This window comes from Pleurodeles waltl, chromosome 1_2, assembly GCF_031143425.1.
Source record: "Pleurodeles waltl isolate 20211129_DDA chromosome 1_2, aPleWal1.hap1.20221129, whole genome shotgun sequence".
NCBI lineage: Eukaryota > Metazoa > Chordata > Amphibia > Caudata > Salamandridae > Pleurodeles > Pleurodeles waltl.
The window spans coordinates 927,414,955-927,442,735 of NC_090437.1; the positions used below are offsets into that span (position 1 = coordinate 927,414,955).

At 44.0% G+C, this 27,781-nt stretch overlaps 1 protein-coding gene across 5 annotated transcripts in view; it reads left to right on the forward strand.

The window, feature by feature from the left end:
• MTUS1 (microtubule associated scaffold protein 1) overlaps nucleotides 1–27,781 on the forward strand; it is an 810,444-nt gene that overhangs the window by 419,499 nt on the left and 363,164 nt on the right. For 4 of the 5 annotated variants that reach the window (XM_069200374.1, XM_069200403.1, XM_069200384.1 and 1 more), the window contains 2 exons: nucleotides 19,993–20,094; nucleotides 23,604–23,639. In XM_069200374.1, the coding sequence (XP_069056475.1) occupies nucleotides 19,993–20,094; nucleotides 23,604–23,639 (138 nt within the window). Of the gene's footprint in view, nucleotides 1–19,992; nucleotides 20,098–23,603; nucleotides 23,640–27,781 lie in introns of all 5 variants that reach the window. The other variant, XM_069200394.1, reaches the window with a different exon arrangement.

Below are 27,781 nucleotides of genomic sequence, written 5' to 3' on the forward strand. Positions count from 1 at the left end.
TCCTGCAGATTCCGGAAGGTTCCATCACAAAAATGTGGTAAAAATGTATGATTTCCAGCAAAGTTGGAAGTATGCAGGGCATTGTGAGTAAGAAAATGGTGCGGCTGCATGTAAAGAACACCACCCTGGACTCACCCAGATGTTTAGTTTTCAGATGTGTCTAGGTCTTGTGGATTTTTCAACATGGCAGCGTCCAAAACGTGCAGCCCTCACCATTCCAAGTGCGACGATTTTGAGTTAGTCAAGCCCTCATGGCCCTAAATGTAAAACCAAAACCATCAAATGTCCTCTTACTTGCCTTGGGAGAAGATGTTTTAGTGTGTGGGGAAGAGCTGAAAGACTTTTAACCCATTCAGTTCAGGTGGGGGCATAACCATGTCCATACTGGTTGGTCGCCAACACCCCACTATTTTTTTTTTTTTTCCCTGGCATCTAGTAGGGTTTCTGCCCCACCTGGGGAGTGGATCGGGAGTGTAGTGCTTTCCTCTTATCTAGTTTTTAAAGCACTAACATAACACACTAGAAATGCACTTGTGAGGTCAAAGAAGACTTTTATTGTTGTTAATTCTTCCCCAACCCCAATTTTTATGTATGACGAATTAGTAGCTTTCAAGTCCGCGTTAATCAAACAAAATATATCAGTTTGCAATATACACAGCAGGTTATATTTATAAGATATTGAATGCAAAGCAAAACAAATACTTAACCGTGTGGGAACTATCTACAGCTTCATCTTTCTAAGGTCTGCAAGCTGATGACCCCTGTCAGCCGCGAGAAAGAGATTCATCTACCCACACGGGATTGCTGGCAGCTGGCGCCAAGCTCCAGCACGAGGTCCGGCAGATTCGAATCTGACTCTCTGCAGCCTGTTACATTCGTTACAAAGGTGTGCCCCCTCCTCTCAGACCTGGGAAACTGAGCAAGCCTTTTGGAGACTGGCCAGGTCTCCAAGACTACTCCTGTTCCCAAGCTCAAGCAGAGAGAACAACACCCATGTACTCTCTCTTATCATGTCTAGTCTACTGTGAGAAAAACATCTTGGTTCTCTGGTGCAAAAACACAGCTTGGAAAAATACAGCTTGGATTCTCAACTGCAATGTCTAACTCCACGTTAAAGGCAATGGGCAGCTAACCTAAGTATCACTGAATACAAAATGCAATGTCTTATATCCTGTCAAAGCCCATAGGCAGCTGAGCTGAATACAAAATGCAATGTATAATATGTCAAAGCCAATAGGCAGCTGAGCTGAATACAAAATGTAATGTATAATATCATGTCAAAGCCAACAGGCAGTTAAGCTGAATACAAAATGCAATATATAATATCATGTCAAAGCCAATAGGCAGAATATCTAATACTAATGCAATGTCAAAGCCCATAGGCGGCTAAACTGAATACAGAAAGTAATGGCTAATGCCATGTCAAAGCCCATAGGCGGCTCAACTGAACAAAACATACCATGTGCTACTGGTGAACATTGAGCAACTAATATGCGCAGTGGTGAAACACAAAGTCATTGGTCAAAACAAAATTTAACAAATGGCAGTACATTCCGCCCTTTGACCAATGAATTTTTGTTTCACATATCTCTTGTTTCAAACAAAAACAAAAAAAACATCAGCACAAAAAAAACATTATCAGCAAGTCACATTTGAATGATCAAAGCAATCCCTGTAAAGCAATAGAAGTGAATTAACACATTGATTTCATAACCTTTCACATCAGATACATCTACATAGAAAAGACTGGGCAATTTGTACTCTGAATGAGTCTCTAATTCAACAGTGTTAGCAATTTGATGTGGCATGAGTTCTGCTCATGTAAAGGTGCGCGGTCCACCTGAAAGGTTTTCTGGAAGGTAAGCAAAAGTCAGAGTTCCATACGAGAGGGAAAGGAAAAAAAAAAAAAAAAAAACACAGCTTAGTTCCAGTGGAAGAATGCAATCAAACAAGTTGAACTTGAACTGAAGGCGCAGTTTGCGCAAAATGGATCCATGGTGCTGGCACTTTACTCAGCCAGGTTCAGGTTGGGGATTCGGTCCCTTCCCCGACCCCACACGCACACACTGGAAAGGGGACCACACAGCACACTCAGGGACAGTGGCGAAACGTGGTAGGATCTGCAAAAGAAACAAGTATGACTTTTCTTGCAAATAACATTTTTCATTTAAACTGCACCCTTCCTCTTTCTTTCCCTGTTTTATAATCAGCAGGACGTTTTTGGGGCCCTTTGTTACATTCGCTGCAGGTTCTGGAGGATCACTTGGGGCTTCAGCCCACACATCAGCACTGAGGTTTTTATCTGCTGCGCCACAGCTTCCCTTTTCTTGCACTGTCAGAAGGGCTGGGGCAGACTCCTTCTTTAACAAACCTCCATTCACTGCACTTTTGTCAATTTGGGCCATTCTGTCTCCAATTTGTATGAATGAATCAGATTCTTTTCTAGGTATCAGCATAATTTCGATTTTTCCTTGGTAATTTGCAGCAATCACTTTCCCTAAAACCTGATCAATTTGCCATTTCTGTCCTGGTAACTTTCCTCTCCCCAACTGCTCTGTGACTGCTTGCATGACAAATTGCTTTTGTGCGTGCTGCACAGTTTTTATCAAATCTAGGGGAATGTGCATCTCTCTCATCTCTGCCCACCTGTAAGTGGCTTTTTCTCTCAGCTGTTCACATTTCTGGGGCACCCACTTAGCCATCCCCACTAAGGCAGAATTCTGGGTGTACACTTCTCTCTCTGAATTTTTCTCATTAACATCTGCAAGGTAATTGAACCAGTTAGGTACAAGCCATGTGAAAAAACAAATAGCTAAAACATTAGCAAAGAACCAAAAATCAGCGTAAAAATGACACATCTCACGTAGCTCTTGCTTTAAAATCTGACACACATTATACAACTCCATTCCTTCTCCTGTGCCAGAAAACAACATTTCAGTCAATGAATCATTAGTAAAACAAACATGCTTTTTATCTTCAGTAGACACGAATTCAAATGGTGCACACAACTTCATTGGTAAAACATGCTTTTTATCTTCAGTAGACACGAATTCAAATGGTGCACACAACTTCATTGGTAACTCTTTTACCTTTGGTACTCTAGCCCTGTCTTGCAAGTAGCAGATCCATTGTATGATTCTAGCTAGGGGCACTATTTTCTTTCCTTGTTCTTGAGTTACATGTACATAAGTATTTCCTTCTTGCGCTGCGCAGAAACCTAAAGTCTGCATTATTTCATTTGCCAAATCACAAGCGCGCAGCTGCATATAATTTTTCACAGTGACCATATACAAAAGTGTTAGGATTTCACTCAAATGAGGGCTATTCTTTTTCCAAAAATCAAACAAGCTAATGAAACTCGGGGTGTCTTGCTCTAAAATCCTTCGTTTTACTTGTGCATTTTGCAACGGTAACTCGTAAATCACATTCTGGTCTCTCTCGTCCGTGTTATCAGTTAAGGAATGCATTTTGGCTGCCAAAAACCCTGGCTCACACGAAAACTCAAAGCAGCTCGGAGCTGTCTTAACCCCCTCATTACTGGAATGGGACAAGAAAGATTCTTCAAAAACAGCCTTTTTATAACTTTCAGTCGGGCTAATTTGCTCACGTAAATTCCTATTTTCATGTTCCAACTTCCTACATTTCTCCTGCATTTCTCTGTAAGCAGATAAAGGTATCCAGACCTTTCTGTCATCATTACTTCCAAAAGACACGTTTTCTACATATGTACAACAGAAATTATTTCTCAAAGCATTATCAGGCATTTTAGCTACACATGCATTTTCTTCTGTAATTCCCCAAACAGAAAACAATTCACAGTTTTTCTTAGCACCATCAGGCAGTTTATCAACACATGCATTCTCAGACATGGTCTGCCGTGCTACTGTGATTCTCCAAACAAAAAACAACTCACAGTTTTTCTTAGCACCATCAGGCAGTTTATCAACACATGCATTCCCAGACATGGTCTGCTGTGCTACTGTGATTCTCCCAAAAAAAACAATTTCTGTAATTCTCCAAACAACAAAAACAATTACACTTTTAAAGTGTGCACTTAGAAATCTACCAACTCGTCAACACCCTCTTAATCACCTCTTAATGACCGACCCCACGACTCCTGGTACCAATTGTAGTGCTTTCCTCTTATCTAGTTTTTAAAGCACTAACATAACACACTAGAAATGCACTTGTGAGGTCAAAGAAGACTTTTATTGTTGTTAATTCTTCCCCAACCCCAATTTTTATGTATGACGAATTAGTAGCTTTCAAGTCCGCGTTAATCAAACAAAATATATCAGTTTGCAATATACACAGCAGGTTATATTTATAAGATATTGAATGCAAAGCAAAACAAATACTTCACCGTGTGGGAACTATCTACAGCTTCATCTTTCTAAGGTCTGCAAGCTGATGACCCCTGTCAGCCGCGAGAAAGAGATTCATCTACCCACACGGGATTGCTGGCAGCTGGCGCCAAGCTCCAGCACGAGGTCCGGCAGATTCGAATCTGACTCTCTGCAGCCTGTTACATTCGTTACAAAGGTGTGCCCCCTCCTCTCAGACCTGGGAAACTGAGCAAGCCTTTTGGAGACTGGCCAGGTCTCCAAGACTACTCCTGTTCCCAAGCTCAAGCAGAGAGAACAACACCCATGTACTCTCTCTTATCATGTCTAGTCTACTGTGAGAAAAACATCTTGGTTCTCTGGTGCAAAAACACAGCTTGGAAAAATACAGCTTGGATTCTCAACTGCAATGTCTAACTCCACGTTAAAGGCAATGGGCAGCTAACCTAAGTATCACTGAATACAAAATGCAATGTCTTATATCCTGTCAAAGCCCATAGGCAGCTGAGCTGAATACAAAATGCAATGTATAATATGTCAAAGCCAATAGGCAGCTGAGCTGAATACAAAATGTAATGTATAATATCATGTCAAAGCCAACAGGCAGTTAAGCTGAATACAAAATGCAATATATAATATCATGTCAAAGCCAATAGGCAGAATATCTAATACTAATGCCATGTCAAAGCCCATAGGCGGCTAAACTGAATACAGAAAGTAATGGCTAATGCCATGTCAAAGCCCATAGGCGGCTCAACTGAACAAAACATACCATGTGCTACTGGTGAACATTGAGCAACTAATATGCGCAGTGGTGAAACACAAAGTCATTGGTCAAAACAAAATTTAACAAATGGCAGTACAGGGAGTAATTGCCCCATCTACCCAAAAAAAAAAAGAAATCTTCCTTGGTCTCTAGTGGACTTTCTGTCCCCCTTGAGGGTAGATGGGCCTTCCAAAAATTGGCTGATCTGCAGAAATGGCCATAAAATAAATCCCCCCCGCCGCCCAGGAGCGACCCTTGCCTAAGGGTTGCTCCCCTTGCGTGAAATTGGTGAAAAAAAAAAAAAATCCCTGGTGTCTAGTGATCTATGCCCCCCTTGAGGGCAGATTGGCCTAATAAAAATAGGCTACTCTGCCCCCCAGGGGGGCAGAAATGGTCTAAAGTTAATTTTCCCCCCCAGGAAAGCGACCCATGCCTAAGTGGTAGCTCCCCACATAAAAAAAATAATAATAAATAAATCCCTGGTGTCTAGCGGTATCTGCCACCGGAGGGGGTGTGGGGGTGGGGCAGAAATGACCTTAAAATAAATTGCCCCCTTGCCCAAGGGGCCGCTCCCCTTATGTGTACATACAAAAAAAAAAAAAACTCCCTGATGTCTAGTGGGCATTATCGGGCAGCAGAAATGCTGAGAGAGACATCAAAGGAAAGGAAAGGCCTTTCCTTTCCTTTGATGCCTCTCTCGCCCCGTCACGTGATCGGAGGAGGAGAAATGCTTTTGCATTTCTCCTCTGATACGTGCTGGAAGCTGAGCTTCCAGCGTGGAGGTGGCAGCCTGTGATAAGGTCAGTGCACAATTGCGCGCTGATGTCATCAGATGCCACGATGGGGTCCGTGGGGGAGCCGGGTTGAAAGGGGAAGCGATTACCCTTCCATCCCTGTCCATGGGAGGCACTAGCGCTTCCCCCGAGGGCCCATACCAGGATGTAACAGTCACGTCCTCAGCACCCGAGTGGTGCAAATGAGGATGTTACCGTTTCATCCCGGGTACCTGAGGGCTTAAGCTACTCTTGCCCAACCTTCTTTCCAGTGCAACGATTTAGTGTGCACTCTGTCCCCACTCTCTCACCACCACCACCTGGTTCTCAGGCAGGTCGCTCCCCTCACAGCCTCCAGCGTGACCGCTCTCGCTCCTGTGCTCCTGTGCCCTGACTGCCTTTTCCCGCCTCCAGTGACCTAGCGCCAGCGCCCTCTTCGTTGTGCCCGAGTGCCTGTGTCCGCTCTTTCTTCTGTACCCCGAGTGCCTGTGCCCCTGGTATTGTTCCACTGTATTGTATTGTTTTTACCTTGTTTGCCCTTACCGTGTTCTTCCCTCTTCCAGCCTCGTCGCGTCACCCCAGCGCCGCCCGTTCGTTTCCCGCCGCTACACTCCGGTAGCTCCGCCCCCTTGCTCCCCATTGGCCACCCCGCTCCCACCTCCCAGCTGCTCCTCCCTCCCTCTTCCCCTCATATGGAGGCCGCGCAGCGGCCGCGCCGATGGCGCGCCAAAGGCAAGCCCGTCTGCGCCCGTCCGCGCCTGGACCGCGCCCAGCGCCAGACCCCCTGGCCCCCACCGCTGCGAGCCTACACGCCGGACCTACGAAGCCGCCACCATCATCGCACCAACAGCAACCACCTGAAGTGCATCCTGCTTAACACCCGCTCCATCCACAGACACGCCGTGGAACTCTGGAACCTGCTCGACACCACATCTCCAGACGTCGCCTTCCTCACAGAAACCTGGATGAACGCCTCCTCAGCGCCCGACATCGCCATCGCCATCCCGGACGGATACAAGATCACCCGGAGGGACCGCATCAACCAGACAGGAGGAGGCATCGCCATTGTCCACAAGAACACCATCCGCATCACGACCAACTCCGACGACACCCTCACAGCTGCCGAACATCTCCACTTCCAGATTCACACCGACCCCAAGACCACACTCAGAGGCACCCTCATCTATAGACCCCCAGGACCCCTCACACAATTCAGCGAAGACATCGCAGACTTCAGCCCTCACGCCCTCTCCTCCGCCGACTACATCCTCCTAGGGGACCTCAACTTCCACCTGGAGAACAACAACGACAACAACACCACCACCCTCCTGCTGGACAACCTCGCCAACCTCGGACTCAAGCAACTGGTGAACACCCCCACCCACTACGCCGGACACACGCTTGACCCAGTCTTCTCCTCCAGCAAGTACATCTCCTTCAGCCACTCCACCGGACTCCACTGGACAGACCACAGCTGCGTCCACTTCAGCTTCAGAAAAACCACGACTCACCACCACCCACAACAGGCTCCCCGCAGGAGCTGGAACAAGATCACCACCGACCAGCTCTCCACATCACTGAGCCAGAACCCTCCCGCCAGCTCAGCGGACCCCAACCAAGCAGCCAACAACCTTACAGAGTGGATCACCAACTGCGCTGACAACCTCGCACCTCTGAAAACCCATCCCATCAGGCCCAACAGCAAGAAAGCCTCCTGGTTCAACAACGACCTCAAGAACTCCAAGAAGAACTGCCGCACCCTCGAGAGAGCCTGGCGAAAAAACCCGACTACAGACAACATGACCGCCCTCAAGTACGCGTCCCGTAAACACCACCAGCTGATCCACACCACCAAGAAGACAGTATTCAAAGAACGACTAGACAACAACGCACACAACAGCAAGGAACTCTTCAGCATCGTCAAAGAGCTCTCCAACCCCAGCGCCGGAAACAACGACATCACCCCCTCACAAGACCTCTGCGACTCACTCGCCTCGTTCTTTCACTGCAAGATCGCCGACATACACAACAGCTTCGGCGCACAGACCACGCACCCAACCACCAAACAGACGCCCCCCAACACCACCCTCCGCGCCTGGACCCCGGTCAGCACCGAAGACACCATCCATACTATGAACACTATCCATTCCGGATCACCAACTGACCCATGCCCCCACCACGTCTTCAACAAGGCCGACTCCGTCATCGCACCCCATCTCCGGGACATCATCAATTGCTCCTTCAACACCGCCACCTACCCGGAGAGCTGGAAGCATGCCGAACTCCGCGCCCTCCTGAAGAAACCATCAGCAGACCCCACCGACCTCAAGAACTACCGCCCCATCTCGCTCCTCCCGTTTCCTGCCAAAGTCATCGAGAAGACCGTCAACAGACAGCTGGCCGCCTTCCTCGAGACTAATGGATCCCTCGACCACTCACAGTCCGGCTTCCGAGCCAACCACAGCACCGAGACAGCCCTCATTGCAGCCACTGACGACATCCGAGCCCTGCTCGACAATGGGGAAACAGCGGCCCTCATCCTCCTGGACCTCTCCGCAGCGTTCGACACGGTCTGCCACCGCACCCTAGTGCAGCGCCTCAGCAACATCGGAATTCAAGAGAAGGCTCTAGAGTGGATCATCTCGTTCCTCACCGGAAGAACCCAGAGAGTCCGCCTCCCCCCGTTCAGATCCGAGGCCACCGAAGTCATCTGCGGCGTACCACAAGGATCTTCACTCAGCCCCACCCTCTTCAACGTCTACATGAGCCCCCTCGCAGCCATCGCACGCCATCACAACCTCAACATCATCTCCTACGCCGACGACACCCAGCTGATCCTCTCCCTCACCAATGACCCAGCCACCGCCAGAACCAACCTGCATGAAGGGATGAAAGACGTAGCCGAGTGGATGATGAACAGCCGCCTGAAACTAAACTCAGACAAGACGGAAGTCCTCATCCTTGGATCATCACCCTCTGCCTGGGACGACTCCTGGTGGCCCCCTGCCCTGGGCAGCGCACCCAAACCAACGGACCACGCACGCAACCTGGGCTTCATTCTGGACTCCTCCCTCTCGATGACCAGACAAGTCAACGCCGTCTCTTCATCATGCTTCAACATCTTACGAAAGATCTTCCGATGGATCCCCACCGAAACCAGGAAGACGGTCACCCAGGCACTCGTCACCAGCCGACTGGACTACGGTAACACCCTCTACACCGGAACCACGGTCAAACTACAGAAAAGACTCCAACGCATCCAGAACGCCTCCGCACGCCTCATCCTTGACATCCCCCGACACAGCCACATCTCCGGACACCTGAGAGACTTGCACTGGCTCCCCGTCAGCAAGAGAATCACGTTCCGCCTCCTCACCCACGCACACAAGGCCCTCCACGACCTGGGCCCCAGGTACCTCAACAACCGCCTGACCTTCTACACTCCCACCCGCCAGCTACGATCGACCAGCCACGCCCTCGCCGCCGTGCCACGCATTAGAAAAGCCACCATGGGAGGAAGATCCTTCTCCTACCTGGCAGCCAAGACTTGGAACTCCCTCCCCATCCACCTCCGTCTGACCCACGACCACCTCTCCTTCAGGAAGCAACTCAAGACCTGGCTGTTTGAGCAGTAGCGGTCCCCCCTCCCCCCCAGCGCCTTGAGACCCTCCGGGTGAGTAGCGCGCTATACACATTTTTTGATTGATTGACCACCTACATTCTGTCCACCCATCACACGTCTCACAGCCCGTCTGCGTTATTTGCCTTATTTTCCCTTCCTGCCTCTTTTGCACCATTCACTTGCCATGTCTCTTAGAGAGTGATCAGCTGAATCACTTTATGGGGAGGGGGCAGGGATCGTTTACCACAAAGCTGTTTTATTGCTGCTGATATTTACACCTCTATAAAAGAACATTGTTGGGCCTACGTCTACAGGGATGTTGTTCACTCGACTGATTACATTGTGTGTGAAAAATAAAGCTACAGTTAGTACTCACAGGGCTTAAGTTGTGTAAGATTTCCATTAAAGCGCTTTTAGAAAGAAAACTCACAGAAAGAGCAAAAACAAGTAGTTTTTATAGATGTATCTTAATAGCGCCAGAGGATCACTTTGTAAATCACTTAAGCTGATAGTGGATTTCTCTGGAGTGCCATATAGGGCCTGATTACAACTTTGGAGGACGGTTTTAATCCGTCCCAAATGTGACAGATATACCACCTACCGTATTACGAGTTCCATAGGATATAACGGACTCGTAATACTGTAGGTGGTATATCCGTCACATTTGGGACGGATTAACACCGTCCTCCAAAGTTGTAATCAGGCCCATAGTGCTTCATGATAGGTTTGTACAACATGGCAAAATAAATTTATAGAAAGCCAATAGCTTTCACATAGGCAAGACCAGTTGCTTTGCCAATGCTTATTTAAAAAGGAATTGCTTGGGAGGGGGACAATGCTGGTTGGTGTGAGGTCCCCAGCAGAGCGTATGTGCCTTTGTGAGAGAGGCTATACTGTATACAGTTTATGATCAAACGGAGGAAACGGCTGTCATTTTAAGTTTTATCTAGCAGGGTGCATGCATAATTCGTATGGAGACCCAACCACAGAGAAAGAACTGTGACATGTTATCAGTAGTGTTGTGTAAATAGAAAAATGTGTTTATTAACAATGATACTTGACTGAGGTGAAAATGAAAAACTCTGCTGAATACTTAGACCGTAATATGTTAGAAAACGAATGGTGAATTCAAATGGTGTAGTATTATCGACAACGAAGTAGTTTTACTTGTAAAATGCACTGGACGGCAAAGTTGTGGTAATAATAGAGATTGTCTTCAGATGTAAAAACCCTGGCATATGCTGAAGGTAAAAGGCTAGAAGAAGGCAGGTTTTCCACAGACATTGGTCCCATGTTCTAGGCTGGACCCAAGTTGCTATTGGTATTACTAAAGAGTCTAAAGTGTTCCCTGAAAGCTACACCCACAATGTATCCAGAAGTCATTTGTAATATAATTGATAATATATGAACAAAAGCGGTTGGGGGGTTGTAAATAAAATAGTATTCAGGGAGCATAAAGAGTGGTTGAGTTCAGTTAGATTACTGTTCATGATAGTGCTGTATGTCAGACCGTATCATAATAATTGCCATCTGTCATCGATAGAACCCTCGGATTAGTTTGAAGTTTAAAAAACATCCTTTGTTCTCTTCAAAAAAAGATTGACGAACCGTATCTCTGCAGCGCGGTGTAGTAATGGTAATGTAGTAGTGTGTCTTTAAGGAATATTAGAATGTTAGTTGGGAGTAGAATGTATGATGTAGGGATACAGTTGAGGCATTTGAAAATCAGCCTTGTTTAGAGAAGACGCTGTATGATGTGAGGGGCTATTAATAAAGATACAACTGCTTACAAATATGTGAGGAGGAGTCATTACGCATGGTGTCGAGTTTTTCTGTAATAGTCAATGTCATCCAAGCTTCCATGTGAGTACATTGTAGATAATGTGCTGTTGGTTCAGTTGAAGCCCTTTTGCGTTTTTTTATGTTTCACTTTGAGGGGTCATGCCATATCATAATTTATACAACCATGCGATCAAATAGATTGTTGTGGCTATTACACTTCTAATGTAGCTGCAGATTCAAGGGTATATCGAGTCCAAAATCTGATGTTTTTCAATGTTTTGGAAATAGACCAGACCAATACTTCAGTTGCCACATGAGTGTTGACCTATGACTATTGGTAGCCCCATAGGGTCAGTTGCTCTAGGTTGTTAATAATAAACGTAGGTGTTGTATGTGCTAGCATGTCCTTGATGTTTCATCTAGGTTTGCAGGCAGACAGTGATTTTTCATAGTTATTGACAACAATGACAATGTTGATGCATCATGATTAATTTCTGAAGTTTCTTAAACATTTCAGAACAGGTAGTGATACAAGATGTAATTGACACTGGTCTATTTGGAAATGTCTCTAAGAGAGGCTCCCTATATTTTCTATGGGCACGTTATCTTGCTTCTCACATCACATTAGCAGAACACTGTTTGTACCATTTGGAAGAGAGGATGTCCGCCTGTTGATCAGCAATGACATCTTACTCGTAGAATAAAAATTGACCAAAGGGCAGATTTTTTTAGTCCCCATTAGTGTTGATGGTCATTATGTAACAAAGTTATCATATGTGGGTTTGATGTTATCAAGCCACCACCAGGAGGGATGATCAAAAAGTCAAGAAAGGGGAAACTGGTGTGGCTAATGCAGCTTATAGATCTGAGATGAGGGTATGTAGAGTGTTTTCTCCATGTAGGGATAGTATGGTAATAGCCTCCTCTTCATTGCCTGTCCGTAAGATGAGATTATCATGTGCTGTATCTCCAGAGTTTGTCTTTTTAAAACATTAGTCTCTTTATATGTATGTGTGGTCTCTAATTGAAGTCCTGCATATTTATAAGTAATGGGTATTCTTGAATGGAATATACTTTTGGGCGAATAGGAAGTCCAGGAAAAACTAGAAACACCCTAGTGGGTTCCTATCCTATACCCAAAGAATTCCCATCTATTATTTATTTCCTCACTACTTGGACCAAGTACCCCTCTCACCTGGATTAAAGATCAGATATTTGGGTGTAGCTCGTGGTACTAGTCAGTGGTTCCAGGAGACCTACGTTGGGACACACTGTAAGTACCCTGAGAAGGATCAGGTTTCAATTCTTGAGTGAGCTATTTGTATAGAGCATTATTGTTTTACTGTTAACACTTTTTCCTTGTCACTGTATGATTTCAGTTTCCATACCGTATAATAGATTGGCAATCTGTTAATGTTTATGATAAAATTCAATAAATAATAAATAAAAAAAAATTAACAGGTCAGGGCAACTCACTCTCACCAATGAAACATGGGTAATTGAGGTCTAGCCTTCCTGTCTCAAATGTTCCTCAGTATTTGATCATATAGAACCCTGTGCAATACTCATATAAAGTGCTTCCACATCCAAACACAAAAGAATTTATTTGAAGCAAACTCCATTTTTGCTTTTAAAAAATTAGAACATTTTCAGTGTCATTAAAGAAAAAAAGGCATGTGAAGTATCAGGGACTGGAAGAAGCTATCACAAAATTTAGGACAAAGGTTTTAAAATTGAACTAATACTTGAGACGAGTGGTCTTTCTTGTGGAGGACCTTGGAACTTGTGTACCTTTTGTAATAACTACAAATAAGAGATCTTCGGATTCTCTGTAACCCAGCAAATGGCTTCATGTTGAGCGATCTCTCCTTGCACTACTGCTTCAGTCACCAAGTGTGATATAATAGTTTGCTGAAGTCCAGTGGGGTCTCCCGAAAATCTTTTATAACTCCTTTTACTCAAAATGAATTGTAAACATTCTGTGTGGTTTTCCTCAGTGGAGAGCATCACTGTTGCACCTCCCTTTGCCCACTGGCTTTATGGTGGTGAAGGTGTCCTTGGGGAGTTTTCTTAAAGCTTCCTGTTCTAGATTTGACATTGATGGAATGTACCCTTGCAGTATTAGAGAATTGTGTTATGCCATTCACGGCTACCTTTTTGGAAGTTTCTGCTTCAAGGGAATAGTGGGCTTTCTTTTAAGTTGTTTGAGTCATCTGTGCCCAATATTTGTGAATCAAAGTAGAAAAACAAACAGTCCCCTTTATCCTGGGCATCCCATAACCAATGTGGAGGTGCTGTTTCCTGAACTCTTAACTCCTGCAGGGCAAAACATGCTCCTTCCCTCTCTCAGCTTAGCACTCAGTCCGCAATGTCCACACAATATCTGTGGCCTGATATAATTTGGCTCTCAGACAGTAACAATCCACAGCAATAGAGGATTCAGTTGTGTATAAAGTTCATTCAATGTTTAATTCACATTTGGCTCAATTAACATAATCTGTTTGAGTTATTTTGTATGCATATTTATATAGCACCGACCTTACCTTACAGAAAATGGAGCATGTGTTGACAAAACAATCTAGAGATAAATAGAAGACAGAAGAGTGTGAACGATCTTGTTTGAGACAGGCACAAGCAGTTTGGGGTACCTGTGAGAGAGTTCTCTATGAAACTGGTTTTGAGTACGTGGTTTTCAAATTTTTCCTGAAAGATAGTACGTCATTAAATCTCAAGTCCACAGGTGTTTTTTCGGTATCTTGAAGCCAGACATAAAGGGGCGTAGTTCAGTGTTTTAGTTTTTCTTACTTGAGAAATGTCTGAACTCAGCCGTGATTTTATTCTGGTGCTTTTATTTGCTGTAATAATCAACAGTTTTGTCTTTCAGGTAAGAGGGTGCACCTAGGTTATAGCTTTGTGGGTTGTGCATGCCTTTTTGAATTTCATTTTGCCACCAACGGGGACTCATTGAAGTTCTTTCAAGACAATCATATGGTCCTTTGTTCTTGGTGCTTTTAACATGGCTGGCAACCACGTGCATAATGGCTCCGAGAGGAGCTTGCTTTGTTTTGGGGAGACCTGCAAGTATAGCATTGCTGCCATTGAGATGTGCGAAGGCTACGGTCTCTATTGCTTGCCCTAAAATGTAATCCAGTATTTTGGTAGACAGTGAAACTAATGGGATTTTGGACTCCAGGATGGAATGATGCTTTGGTAAGAATGGGGTGGGGATTGAGAATAGAGGAGGAGGAATTCGATTTTTGAGGTAGCTTACATTGAGCCAGAATGCCTTTATCCATGTTCAGAGGTTTTCCATTACTTCTTTCAAGGTAGTGTTTTTGGATGGGTTTGATATTTACTGTACCTTTGGGTGTCATCTGCCATTAATGTCATTTTATACCTTTTTGTGTTATTTAGATCCCAAAGGCTATATGTATAGGTTGAATTGAAGAGAGTGGTAGAGCCTTGTGGTTTGTCACAGCAGAGTGGCCTAAAAGTCCTTTTTTTTTCAAATCTGGTTGTGGTATTTGGTTGGTGCTATTTTGGAACTAGACCTTCTCGTTTTTTGGATAAGATGTGGTCTGGTGCTAAACACTGATGAGAAGTGTATTCTTTTGGAAGGCAAGAGCCCTATTCCATCCAGAAAATGTAGCTTATGATTGAGGATTTGAAGAGTGGCCTTTTCAGTGATGCATTTAGGATGGAATACCAATGAGTAGGAGTTTAGCAGATTGTTGTTTGGGATAAAAGATACTTTGTAAAGTGACAGTTGCCATCTACTAATTGTCCTGGAAGGGTAGTTTAGAAGCTGATATTAGGTTTTGGAAGCCTTTGGGATTCATACGTTTTTTTGTTTTGTTTTTTTTAAAGATGTCATATGGTCAGATTTGTGATAAGGGCATAGCTGTCAAGGTTTCAGATTGCTGTGTGTGACACTTTCATAATTTCAGGGTAGTTGAGTAACATTTCAATGACTGAGTGACACTTTCTCGCAGGCGACGTCAAGCGATGGAGAGGGAACCATAGAAATATTGTAATATATCGAGAGTCCTATACCTCCCATTCTACGCCAGCTCCACCTCATGGCCGTTGACAAACACTACTCGGAGCTTACCTAGCAAAGTGGGCAACTGGAACAAGAAGCTTTTACTGCACTTCAGGGCATGGTTCTTTTGCAAGACAATCTCAGGCATTGCGGTAGTGCGGGAAAATGGCCGGATATGTGTTGTTCAAACGCGTGGTGTGTGACACTTGGCAGGGCTGTAATGGGAAAATATGCCTTCAGTGAGAAAGGAGTTGATGAGGAGAATGAATTGTGGAAATGTCGGTGGCAGAGGTTTTTATCAGTTTTTCTGGTAATGTATGCTGAACTACCAAAAAAAATAATTTTACATTACAATCACTCGGCTATAGTCATTTATGTAAAATTCGAAAATGGAAAATTACACTTTGGAAGTTACAATGGGAAAAACTAACATTTAGAAAATCATTATGGTTCTAGAACAAGAGTTACTTGTAACTAAACGAATGCACTCATAAGGAATGTATTGCACATAGGGAATATGTTTAAAATGTCCAGGAGAGTAGTTGCAAAGAAAATTCCTTACAATTATTTTATAATTTTTAACTTTACTGAATGTTTGTGAAGGATCAGGGAATCTTTTTTTGTTTTTTTTTCCAAAGTGCATGCTCCTGAGCTTAACAAAATAAAAATAAAAACCCTTGGGTGTGCCAGGGTCTGGAGGGGAGGTGCAAAATATTCTATAGGGCAGGGGCAGTATGGCTTCCCCTCCATGGACCTTTTTATAGGCCCCGGGCACTCCATCCCCTGGGGCAGATTAATATTGAACGGGAAGGAGGGCATATGGCTTCCCTGCCCTGGCTTCCTTGAGGACCCAGAAACTCCACCCCTGGGACTTAAAAACTTAATCAGGGTGAGAATGCTCCCTCCCAGATGCATGATCTAGCTCTGGCTTATCCCATCCTGTGGGCTGGTTCTGTGATGGTGTTGCGTGGACCCCATCCTCTGTGTTAATTTCTTATTCCGTCCCATGAGCGTGTGGGCAGTGAAGTCCTCTTCTCCTGTTAGGTGGGAGCAAAAAAGGGTGTCCTTGGCCGTGCTGTCCCGGGCAGGTAAACATAGAATTGCTCATGCCCTGTGGGAGCAGAATGAAAAGCTGCTTTCGCCGGGTGGGAGCAATCCTTGCAGTTTACACACCTGAGATAGATGCTGGCAGGGGAGGCAGCAGAGGTGCGGGGGCCTTGGGGCTCCCCCACATCCCCTAACGTCAAAAATGTTGTTGGGTGCCATGTGTGGGTGGCCAGCTATGTTTTTCTTTTTTTAATAGTTCAAAAGAATTCAGGGAGCATTGTTTGACCTAACATTTGTGTAATGCCCAATCATCCTAAGTTCTGTATATCTTAATTCATATTCATCCTGTCTTTCGAAAATAAGTTGATTACTGTTACTCTCAAAGGGGGACTGAATAAGTTACAGCTGTTTCTACCAAATTGGGGGTGGAGGGGTGTTTGTTAACCTTGTGATGTATATTCTAGCGCTTTGACCTACCCCTGGTGCTGGGGAGACTCCTCCTGCCCCCATATAGCCGCCAAGCAACTGCCGATTCCCAAATAGAGGCCGAACCAAAAATCTTAAGCCAAATAGAGTGGGAGCCCAGATTTGAATTTTGAGGCCAGTGAACCAGCACTGTTGATAAATCTATACTTTTCTTTTATAAAATGCTGTATGGACTTCCACCACACTAATAGGTGATTGCACAGTTGATCCTGCTCTCATGTCAGTTTTGTAACTCATTCCCGCAGTTTTTGCACTAGTTGTAAAGTTAATATCCGTATGAAATTTAGAACGGGAAATTTTACTTATTTCATCTCATTCTTGCATTACATCAAGCCACTCATTTGGTTGTTTTGTCAGCTATGCAACAATGTTGCACTGCACATGACTTGGCCCATACCACCTCAGATGCCGGTGGCGATGTCCTTTATGACTTCACCATGCACAGTGTCGATCAATACACATTTCATAGAGCATACACCCTGTATCTAATACACACAGGACAGGGTGTCCAACCATAACACAAATCTACTGCGAATTTTGCTTGGGCTGTGGCTATATCTTGTCTAAAGTACATGCAGGGTGTTGCCTTTGGGCATGCCCTGTAAATAGTGTACTTGGCAGTATATTCGGTGAACTGTGCATAGTTCTGTAAACTGTGCCTATAACGGTCTGTATAGACAGTGGCCTGCACCCAGATTTGTGTGTAATAGAAATAATGCACAGTCTTTGGCTATACCCTATCTTCAGCGGTGGTGCCTCCATGAAAGCGGAGGAGCATCGCCCCTCTGCTGGATGCGGGAAACACGAAAAATAAAAGGGTAATAAAAGAGATTTATTACCATTTTATTTTTCATCCAAGCAGCAGCAAAGTGTGAGGGTGGGACATCAGTAGGAAAGAATAGTGTGCACTTCAGTTTAAAATCTGAAAGTCACTTTAGTCAAGTGTCTTGCGACGGCCAGCCTGACATGCGCACTTCAAACATTCCAACCCGAGCAGTCTTAGCTGGGTGGAGAGAATGCACAAGCCCCCCTAGTGCTAAAAGGTGTGTCAAGCCAGTGCACTTCAGCCAATCCTGGTGCTTCTCTCATGCTGCTTGAGCAGCATGACAGCAGCACCAGGGTTGGTAGAGGGGCTTTGTATGAGGCCCATAAAGTTTACTGCCTGTGCTGGAGGAGCCACCGAGACAGAGACGTAGTAAGTAATTATTTTATATGTAATATAACTCACTTTTAGGAAGTTTGAAAAACTCACAGTGCCTTCAGTCTCCACTCCAGAGCTCTCAATCACTGTTTAAAACGGACGAGGATTGAGAGCTTTGGCTTTGAGCCTAAGGGCACTGCTGGTTTTAGTTAGTGCCTGGCAGTGGGTTACATATTCGCCATCGCCCCACATATTTTGTTTGCTGCTGGCCGCCACTGCCTGTTCCCTGTGCATAGCAGATACAGGACATGGGGGTGTTTGTGTGTTCTCTTGTTCAGATCTGTCTTAATTCAAATCGTAGTATGGGTGCTAAGGTCATTAGTCAGATCATGAATGGTTTTGCTTAACTTGCATATTGAAGAGCCTTTAGTATGAAGGACTCCAAGGAGAATCCACAGAATGATAGAAATTAATATATTGCCTTATCATACACTGGCTTGTCATAGATGTAATTATCTGAATGCAGACTTGTTTCACCTGCTTTGGAACTGTCCAAATGTAAAATAGTTCTGGAGAAGGGTCACAAAACAATTTGTGTAGACTACACTCATTGGAGAGGTGTTTGCTAGGCCATTCAAAATGGAAAAAAGTGGCAACAGCTTCATTGACTTGTCCCCAATATTAGCAAAACGAACTATAGTGACGCGCTGGCAGGGCGACCGATATATCCCCCAGTAGTACATGGAGAACAGATGTTGTACGATCATCCAGAAGCGAGAGAGGCACCCTACATAAATGGGCATTAAAAAGGAGGTTGCATGTATTACTAGCCCGGCTATGGGACGAAGTATTGGCCTCTTTTTGAAGAAAATATGATAATTAAGAACAACATAATCTACCATGCGATGGGGGACCACTCGTTGGGGGCATTAGTAGATGTTAATCTATCACAACTCCATACTAATGGGCTGAGAACAAAGTGCCTCTCAAGCCATCATATAAGGACTACCCTGACTTCACCCACCAGTAGAAAGTATACTTGAGTGATGAGAACAAGAATATAACTGAAGTAGAGCGCAGAACCCACAGTAGGACACCAGTTTATTTTGAAGTTTTACAGTTTGTTGCTAACTTGAGTCTGCTTGAGAAATATGATTCAGCCTGGAATAACAAATCTTTCATGTATTTTAAGCGTATGTTAAAACTGGGGACCTAAAACCCCATTAAGCACCATATATAATTTCAGGAATGTTTGATAAAATGTACACGAATACTTTTGTATTCAAAAATTTTAAAAACGATTTAAAAATGAGGCTTTGGTGTTATGGATCTTAATAATAAGGCCCCTTCAACTAGTTTTTTTCCCCTGAGATTTTTTTTTTTTTATTAACGTTGGCGAGTAACTAACCTAGTAGAGACCTTCACCTCTCAGCAACAAGTGTTTCCCCTCAGAATTTCATAACTGAGGTGAATAAAGTTTAAACATGCTTTATCTGATGTGCGTGAGGGTCATTGCCTTTCGGCCATAATCTGGGCATACTGTGCACTGCTGCACTGACTGCGTTATTCTCATTTCAACAGGTTAACATGCTCTAAGGTCCTGTTTTTCCCTGCCTGCGGCGTGTTTTTGTACAGTTTTTATTTTCAGAACATTTGTGCACATAAGAACATAACGTTAAGGGTATCAATTTGGTGAACATATCTGGCCTGAACATTACAAATGTATAGTTTAAATATTTATTGCCCAGCTGTATTTTATTTGCGGTGATGGTCCCTTTTTGTTTCTTCCACTAACTGCATTCATCTTGTAGGATGGTTGTCTTTAGATTGAAATCCCTGGGTGGCCTTGACACATGTGGTTGATTTATCCTTCACTTAACCTGCCTACCACATTTGGACTAAATGTTTCAAAATAAACTCTGTAATAACACGTTAAAACCCACAAGTAATGTTTAGTTATTTATGTCAAGTTTTTTTTGTATATTTTTAGGAACAAAAAACAAAGCCATTGGTCTGTACCAGAATGCACCGAAGTCAGCTGGGCCGATACTTTCCACACGGAAAATTGAAGCAAAAATAAACTCTCATATAGGTACGTTTTAAAAGTTTGTGGTTTGTTTTAATCTTCATCCCTTCAAGTCGGCACTTGCTTTTGCGCAGTGTAATGTTTTGGACTTCTCATCGACTGTTCATTTTTTTATAATGTTGAGATGTTAGCTGGTGATGTGATTCGAAGCGAGATGGTGAAGCCCACAAGGCGCTGTGGTTTGGATGTTTCTTTTTCTGAATAAACAGATTGAAGACACTGAGGGTTTTAGAAGTGAATGGTTTGGTGCACAAGTTAAAAAAGTTATTTTGGTAAGAAAATGTATCGTATTTGGGTCATTACATAGATTGTGATGATGCTAAACCAAAAGTAAGTATTGTGGATGTGAATAAGAAGTTATAGATACCCTAAAACATATGAGGCCTTGTCTTTTCTTGGCATGGTGGGATATTATTCAAGATTCATTAGAAATGTAGCTAAAACAAAAACAGTGGTAATTCGGAGCTTGGTGAGGGAAATGTGGAATGTTCCTGGACAGAGGACTGTAGCAATGAACAAGTTAAAAAGGATCTTGAAGCGTGCTCCCAGATTCTGAAAGCATTTGTTGCAGGTAAAATGTGTATTGTGGTCACTGATGCCAACTGCAAGGGCTTAGGAGCAGTGCGAACCCTCACTTTTGTGTCATGTATGTTGAGAGAGCTTGACTTAAATTACTCTGTCATTGAAAAGGAAGCTTTGGGAGTTAAATTGGCAGTTGAGAAACTCAGAACATTTTGAGGAGTGAGGTTCAGCCTGAGAACAGACCACAAACTTTTGGGGGTATTTTTGGTTCAGAGAGCTTGGATGAGGTTTCAGCTGGATGATATGAACATGGGTGTAATTTTCTTGCAGGGATACTCTTTGAATATATCTTACTTGCCAGGTGAGCAAAAAGGACCTCAGATTGTCTCTTGATTTTAGTATCTAGCTGTGGAAATGAAGGGAAGGAAGAAAAGATTCTAGAATGGATTAAAAGGTAGGGATCTGTGTGAGGTGACAAATGGAGCTGTTGGTGAGGATCAGTGGAAGGAGGAGGTATGCAATCCATCTTTAATATGTGCTGGTGGTTTCCTGTGGGAACCACCATCACTCAAGTTGTGGACTGGCACTTATTTTTCCTGAGATGACCTTTACCCAGAGCAAGAGAGGGATCAACAAACCATTTGGTAAGACAGAGGAAGAGAAGGATGGAATGGGATAAAGCAGGGTTGAAATAAATAGGCAAGGGAGTGTCTGGTAGTGGTTTAAAGAGGCATGGGGTGGATGCAAGATTTTGCAACCTTGGTATTCGGGGCACCAATATTTAATTGCACTGGCCCTGGGATTCTAAGCAGATCTTTGGGCACTGGTGCTCATCCTTTTATAAATTAATATCTCTCTGCATTGATGTGGTTCTGAGTGGGATGGGGTGGTTGAATGGGTGATGCGTGGAAAGTATGTAAGAAGTCATGGAAATCTTAATTCCAGGTCTGCGCTAAGTTGTCAGTACAGGACAGGTTATTTAGAGTTGTCAGGTTGGTTGTCCAACCCTCTTTACCTCAGAGAGTTATTGAATTAGTGCAAAATGGACTTTGGATTCTGAAGACTGATGAATGGCTTCACGGGGATTTCTGTGGGCCTGACATAGATTTGCAGATAGTCAGGGAGTGCTTGGAATGTAGAAACAGTGACAGGGTTCCTCCAATGCATTCCTCCGGTGCAGGTGAGCTCGCCTTTGGATGTTACGAGGCAGGACGTGGCCATTAATATTGTAGAACCTTTAACAGGGGAAGATGCTACATGATATTTGCTGGTGTTGGTTGATTTGTTTTCCAGTTGGCCCATTATTCAGTGTGTGATGTCGGCTCTAAGAGTATCTTTAGATTTTTGAGTACTGCATTTGAGAGTGAGGGGTCACCAACGGTTGTGTTGTCAGACAATGAAACGGTTGTGTTATATGAAGAAAAAAAAAGTAATTTAAAAAATGCATTTCTCACAAGAAATCTTTCCTCAATCAAGAAATGATGGTGTTGTGTAGAGGTTCAGTACAACTCTGAAGGGGGATATTCAATGGATAAAGGCTTCAAATTTAGATAAGAAAAATGAGGTGCATAAAAGAGTGATTGCCCATAGACTCACTCCTCATCGGACCATCGAGTTGTTTTGTGGAAGGAGACCTTGTAGCTTATGAGTTCCCACCTGGATAGAAAAAAAGTAAGGCTCTCACTTTAGTAGTTATGAGTTGTGGAAACAAAAAGAACAGCAGCTGTAGTTGACAGGAAGAGGAGGTACAATCCCGAGATGTGTGTTAGATATCAGGCTGTTTCTGCAGGTGACTGGGGGGAGAGCGCCCACTGGCATGCATGCAGGCAGCAGACCCGGTTCAGGCGGGAGGCTCGGGATTTTTGAAGCAAAAATAGCGATACTTTGGTTCTCTCACGTCTGATATTGCCTCTCCTTCATTAGGAGCAAGTGGGAGAAATGCATTCTCCTGCTTATCATAATTTATTTTTAATCTCCCACTTTGCTCTTCTAAAATGTTGGCTTGTGTGCACTGGTACCCTGCCAAGCTCTGAATTTACCTGCCAGTGAGGGGTTTTAGAGTTGTTTCGTAATGCTGAGAAAACATCGAAATAATGTAGGGTTTAGTCAGGGAGGATAAGCGTATAGATATGGATGACGTGGTGGGTTCAGACAGTGTAATGGAAAAGTGAAATTACCAAAAGAAATTGGTGATTTTGAGAGTGTTACTCATATATCTAACAGATTAAATAAAAATTCCGTCTTATCTTTAAAGTTGTGTCTGAGATGAATTAACTTTAGATAATGTTTCAGTGTTTGTTTTGCTTGCTTTGTTGTTAATTGTTTGTTCTCGATATGTGTTAATGTTGCTACTGATGTTTTATTACGGAAGATATGAGCTGTTAAGAGATCTCATCGCCTGGGTAGGAGAAAGTGCGTACTTCTCAAGAGGGCTTTGTGTTTGAAACGGAATGAGCCGTGGTAACTACTTGGCATGTAATAGTGCCTTTTTTCCTTTGAAACGTACGGGCTGGGCTGTAGAAGCGCACATGCCTGGCGCAAACGCAGCCAGCATTGTGATGACACAAGCTGATTTCTCGTTGGGTCCCTTATTCTTTGGGGGTAGGCCTGGCGAGTGGTGTACGTTCAAATCTGGCCAACTCCCCCCCTCCCCCTTTCCTTTCTGGACCAGTGAGGTCATTATTTTTACTTTGGAAACTCCGACATCCTATCATTTCAATCCACTTTGTACAACAAAAAAAAAATTGGCAGTCTAAATGCCAACAATTAAAATAAAATCCCACACTTAATACACATCCCTTGCTTTCAGCTTTAACCTTTGCCCTTGCTGCTATTGCTATCGCTCTAACTGATGAGGGAGGGGATATTTCACTGTTACTGTCCAGTTGTTGTTTACCATTTGGTCTGATACTTATCTTGCTGTTCCAGTGAAATCTTGATGAAGAAAAGGCAGTGGTTATTTTTGTTTCTCACGTCACGCTGTTGTTTTGCAGGCTCGACAGCGACACCTGGCGGCAGGTTTGCGGCAGGTAAGACTCTAAATCCATTTACATAGAAGGATTAGTGATGGGGGCAGGTATGGGCCGTTAGAAATACACTTTGAAGGGAATGAGCATTATTATAGGAAACGCCGTCTCTTGAAACTGTGTTTATTAAAATCGTCACGTGACACACTGAATTAGGCGCTGTGTAAAATATAAATGTTATCCCGAGCCAGATAGTTTGTAAAGCAGAAAAGTGGGTGTTCTGCCTGACACGAAATGTTGTTATAACTGGTCTTCTATAATAACGCGTTTGGACAAAAACGCTAATTCCTGTAGTGTTCGATTAGTATTGTTTAAACGTGTTCCGATCAGCAAACGTACCGGGAGCAGCAGCAGAGCGGTCCAGGCAGGCGTGGAGTGGGGAGGCCTTACACGGTTTTGTGAAAGTGTTTGACCCGAATGATGATGGACTCCGTGGCAGGAGAATGGGGGTCGTTTGGTAGAATTATTCGTTGCTGGCCGGTGTCTGGCCATCGTTCAGTTGGAGTAACCTTTGAGCTGTGTGCGTCAGTCATGTTTAAGTGTTGCAGCGCAGCACTTAATTGGATCAGCAACAGACTAATTATCTCAGTCGCCGGTTTAGGTTTAAGAGGGTACCAATTTAATGAAGAGGACGCAAAGCATGTGGCCGGGCATCTCCGAGGCCTCCTACCACCAAACACCACTCGCCCCACCCCCAAGCTTAAATTAAAACTGTACATGCACTTAGCTTTGGGTTTAGGTTTCGTAAACCCCCGGCTGTATTTTTCTTGAAAAAATATTGTAAATCCTAATCAAAATTATATGCAGTAACCACAATCATATTCACAAAGTATTTACAGAGTAGGGATACCTAGCCTTAACAGAGTACGCTAATAGATCCACATTCCTGTCACTGACTAAAACAGTTCGTTCTTGCATACCCAATGTTGGTGGCTGTGAAGGAGATCATGACTGTTTTCGTATTACCCCAAACCCTGCCCCTCCCTACGCTACGAATCCCAGTTGTTGTGGCCACTGGGGCCGCTGGTCCGGTCGGCGAGCGTGAGAAAGAGACGCTCGCCGACTGCGGCCACCTTTACAAGGCTGGCCGCGTGACATCATCGTGCGCGACCCCGGAAGCACAAACAGTGCTTGCAGGGCCGCAGGCCCCTTTTCAGCCAATCAGCTGTGTTTTTGTTGCTGGTGGGGGCCAGTGAGCCTGCCACTACCTGACCCCCACGGCCTAGTGGTGCCACCATAAGCGGGGGCCCCCTGATTGGGGTGGCCCCCGTGCAATGGCCCTCTCTGGCAGATGCTACATTGAAGAGGGAAGGGCTTGTGTTTGGAAGGAAGTGGACACGTCAGGGCATCCTTGGTTGTTAGCACAGTGATATTCTATTTAGTATAAATTATTATTTTTTATTTTTTTGTCTCTTGCCTCTCCCCATCTTGCTGCCACGTTAAATTGCAGGGTTTTCTCCCCGACCCTTAGCTAAGCACGTGACCTTTTTACTTCTTCTCAAGAACAATCCTACAAGCCTTAGAGAGGATTTTATTAAGACCCACCTCTTTGATTTTGTGAGTGTTTTACTCGCGTCAAAAAGGGCATTGTAACACTGGGAAGATGAAGAAAAACATTGCAAACAGATATAAACACTCAAACACTACTCCTTCTTCCGTACTTTACTGAAAAGGTGCGCATGCCATCATGTGACATGAAGCAAAAGCATGATCTAAGGCGCAGTTGTTTGGAGAGACCTCAAATCAAGATGTGCTCTTTATAGACATTATGAAGTGTGTTGCTGTCCTCCTATATGGCAATGGAGAAGCCTATTGTAGACCCCTCTACAACTCCGCCCACATCATCGCCTCGCTTTAGAGTCTTGGGGGCAGAAGACTTTCTAAAGCTTGTAGGCCAACAGAAGCAGAGTAGAAAGTCTGTCAGAGATATTGAGGTCTTCTGGTGTAGGTTCTGTGTGTTGACCTGCTGAGCTCTGTCTCCAATTACAAGGGCCATGATGAACTGTATGTGTATGGAATTCTTCATGTGTCAATAAGGTATGCGGTATCAAGAAATTAATGGATGATGAAAGAAGATGCAAGTCAAGCAGAGTGAATTTTGAGATGCTAGCCATTGCCTGGCAAAATAAAATGTATTATTTCCACATAATTAGTTGATAGATTTAGAGAAAAAAGTGCCCTTTCACTGCTGCCTGTTTTTGACCATGTTTAAAGAGAAACTCTTGCTAAAAGGAAAAAAGATTTGCTCTGCCAAAATGCTGTTCAGCACCCATGATTTCCTCTTTCTGTCCATCATTAAAGTGCTTGAAAAAGAAGATAAAATGCCTTTAAATAGTGTGATCAGCATGGTCACCCATCTAATGCAAATTAACTCCTCCCACTCTTGTTGAGCACGCCAATACTGGATTTCATTGATCACGCTGGGGAAAAATGATCTCTATAGAGGACACTTATTTAGGGCTTTGCTCCCCCATGGCTCTCTGGACTTTCAAAGCGGCTGCCCTTTGCATTTAGAGTAAGCCCATTTAAATTATTTGGTGCTGTGTCTGGAGACTGGGTCAGAAAAGCATCCTATTATGCACTCTGTCTCTATCCTGTTGTTGCCGAATAGTCTTTTTGCACCCTAAAGCTTTGCACACCGGACAGACAGCTTTGTTGCAGTCTCTAATGAAGTAGCACTATATGAAGGATGCGGCTATCTCGGACTGTAACCTAAACTCCACAACTTTGCTGTTTTACCAAGATCTGGAATAAAGCTCACTCTTAGTTTTACCAAGATTTGGTATGAAGCTCACTCTTAATTTTGCTTTGGTCAGGAAACCTGCACACAAAAGTAAGATATATAAGACACCCTGGAACACTGCATGCAAAGCACAATCAAACTCCATGACATTAATATCAAATACAATATAATGCAGCAAGCTTTGCTTTGAAAAACTATGGCAGCCCTAATCAAGCCAAATCACAATGTCTGTCCTCTCAAGCTGGGGGCAGGAATCCCTGATTGCCAATGTCAGAAATCTGTGGTTGGAAGAAAAGCATTTTTTTTTTTTATCCTTCAGTAAGGCTCTTTCTGGTGGATTTTCTAACTCCAGATCCACCCCCAACTCCCCATGCAATGAGTGGCTTCTCTGGAGTAGTAGGGACTCAATTTAGCTTTTGCACGCTGTCAGTACAATTCAGTCTCATCATTCATATCTGTTTCTGAGGCCTTGGAAAAAATTGGAGACAACTGACCTGAATGCAGAAGGTGGTGCTTACAAAGGCATCGTGTTGTCATGCTATTGCAAGAGTTTTCGGATCCAGCCTGGCACCTGAGAAATTCATGAGGTGTGGGATCTGCAGTTAGAGTATTCACTAAAAAGAGTGCTACCAAAGATAAACAACATACTCATTTGTTTGGAAATATATTGAGGAACTAACCTACCTGACATAGCAATATTTAGTGGTTATCTGCAAGGATGAAAACACCATATTTCTGCCTGTTATCTTTTGGCTGCTCTCACAATGAGCAAATTCATGGAATCTCATAGCGTGGTTTAACACTGTCAGTTCCAGACAAACACTAGCCTTGTGAGAACCAGTGTGTTAGGAGGACTGGTTGCCGTAGTGTGCTTAGGTAGTTTCGAGCGAGTGCATCAAAAAACTAAAAGTGCAGTTATATTTACCTCAGTCTGCTTCATAACTTTCCCTACTATCAAAGCGCGTGTGGAGTTCGAATAGTAAATACACACTTCATTACGGTCAGTGGCCGGTCCTCATATTTACAGGAATGTCACATTGTGTGTGTGTCTGCGCGCACTCTAGCATTTGTTTTGCTGGCTGCCAATCTATCCGAGGGTCTGAAGCTGAGTGAGACAGCCCTGTACAGGAGGCATCAACACTCAAGCTTCACACGTGCACTGTGGTATACGGAGTTGGGCTCCAGAGGTGCTGAGTTACTCTACCTCACATGATACTGCTGGAGTTACTCGTTTGAAAGTGTGATGAAAGTGCATAGTATGGATACCAAACTGAAGAGGGTCAAATAGGATGTTAAAGTGCAAGTAAATAGTCTGTACTGCATGGCAGTCGCATGATTTTTGCAAACAAATGCATTTGCGTGTTGGGTTGGTCGGTGGAGGTAGTGGAGAAGTCAGTTATTT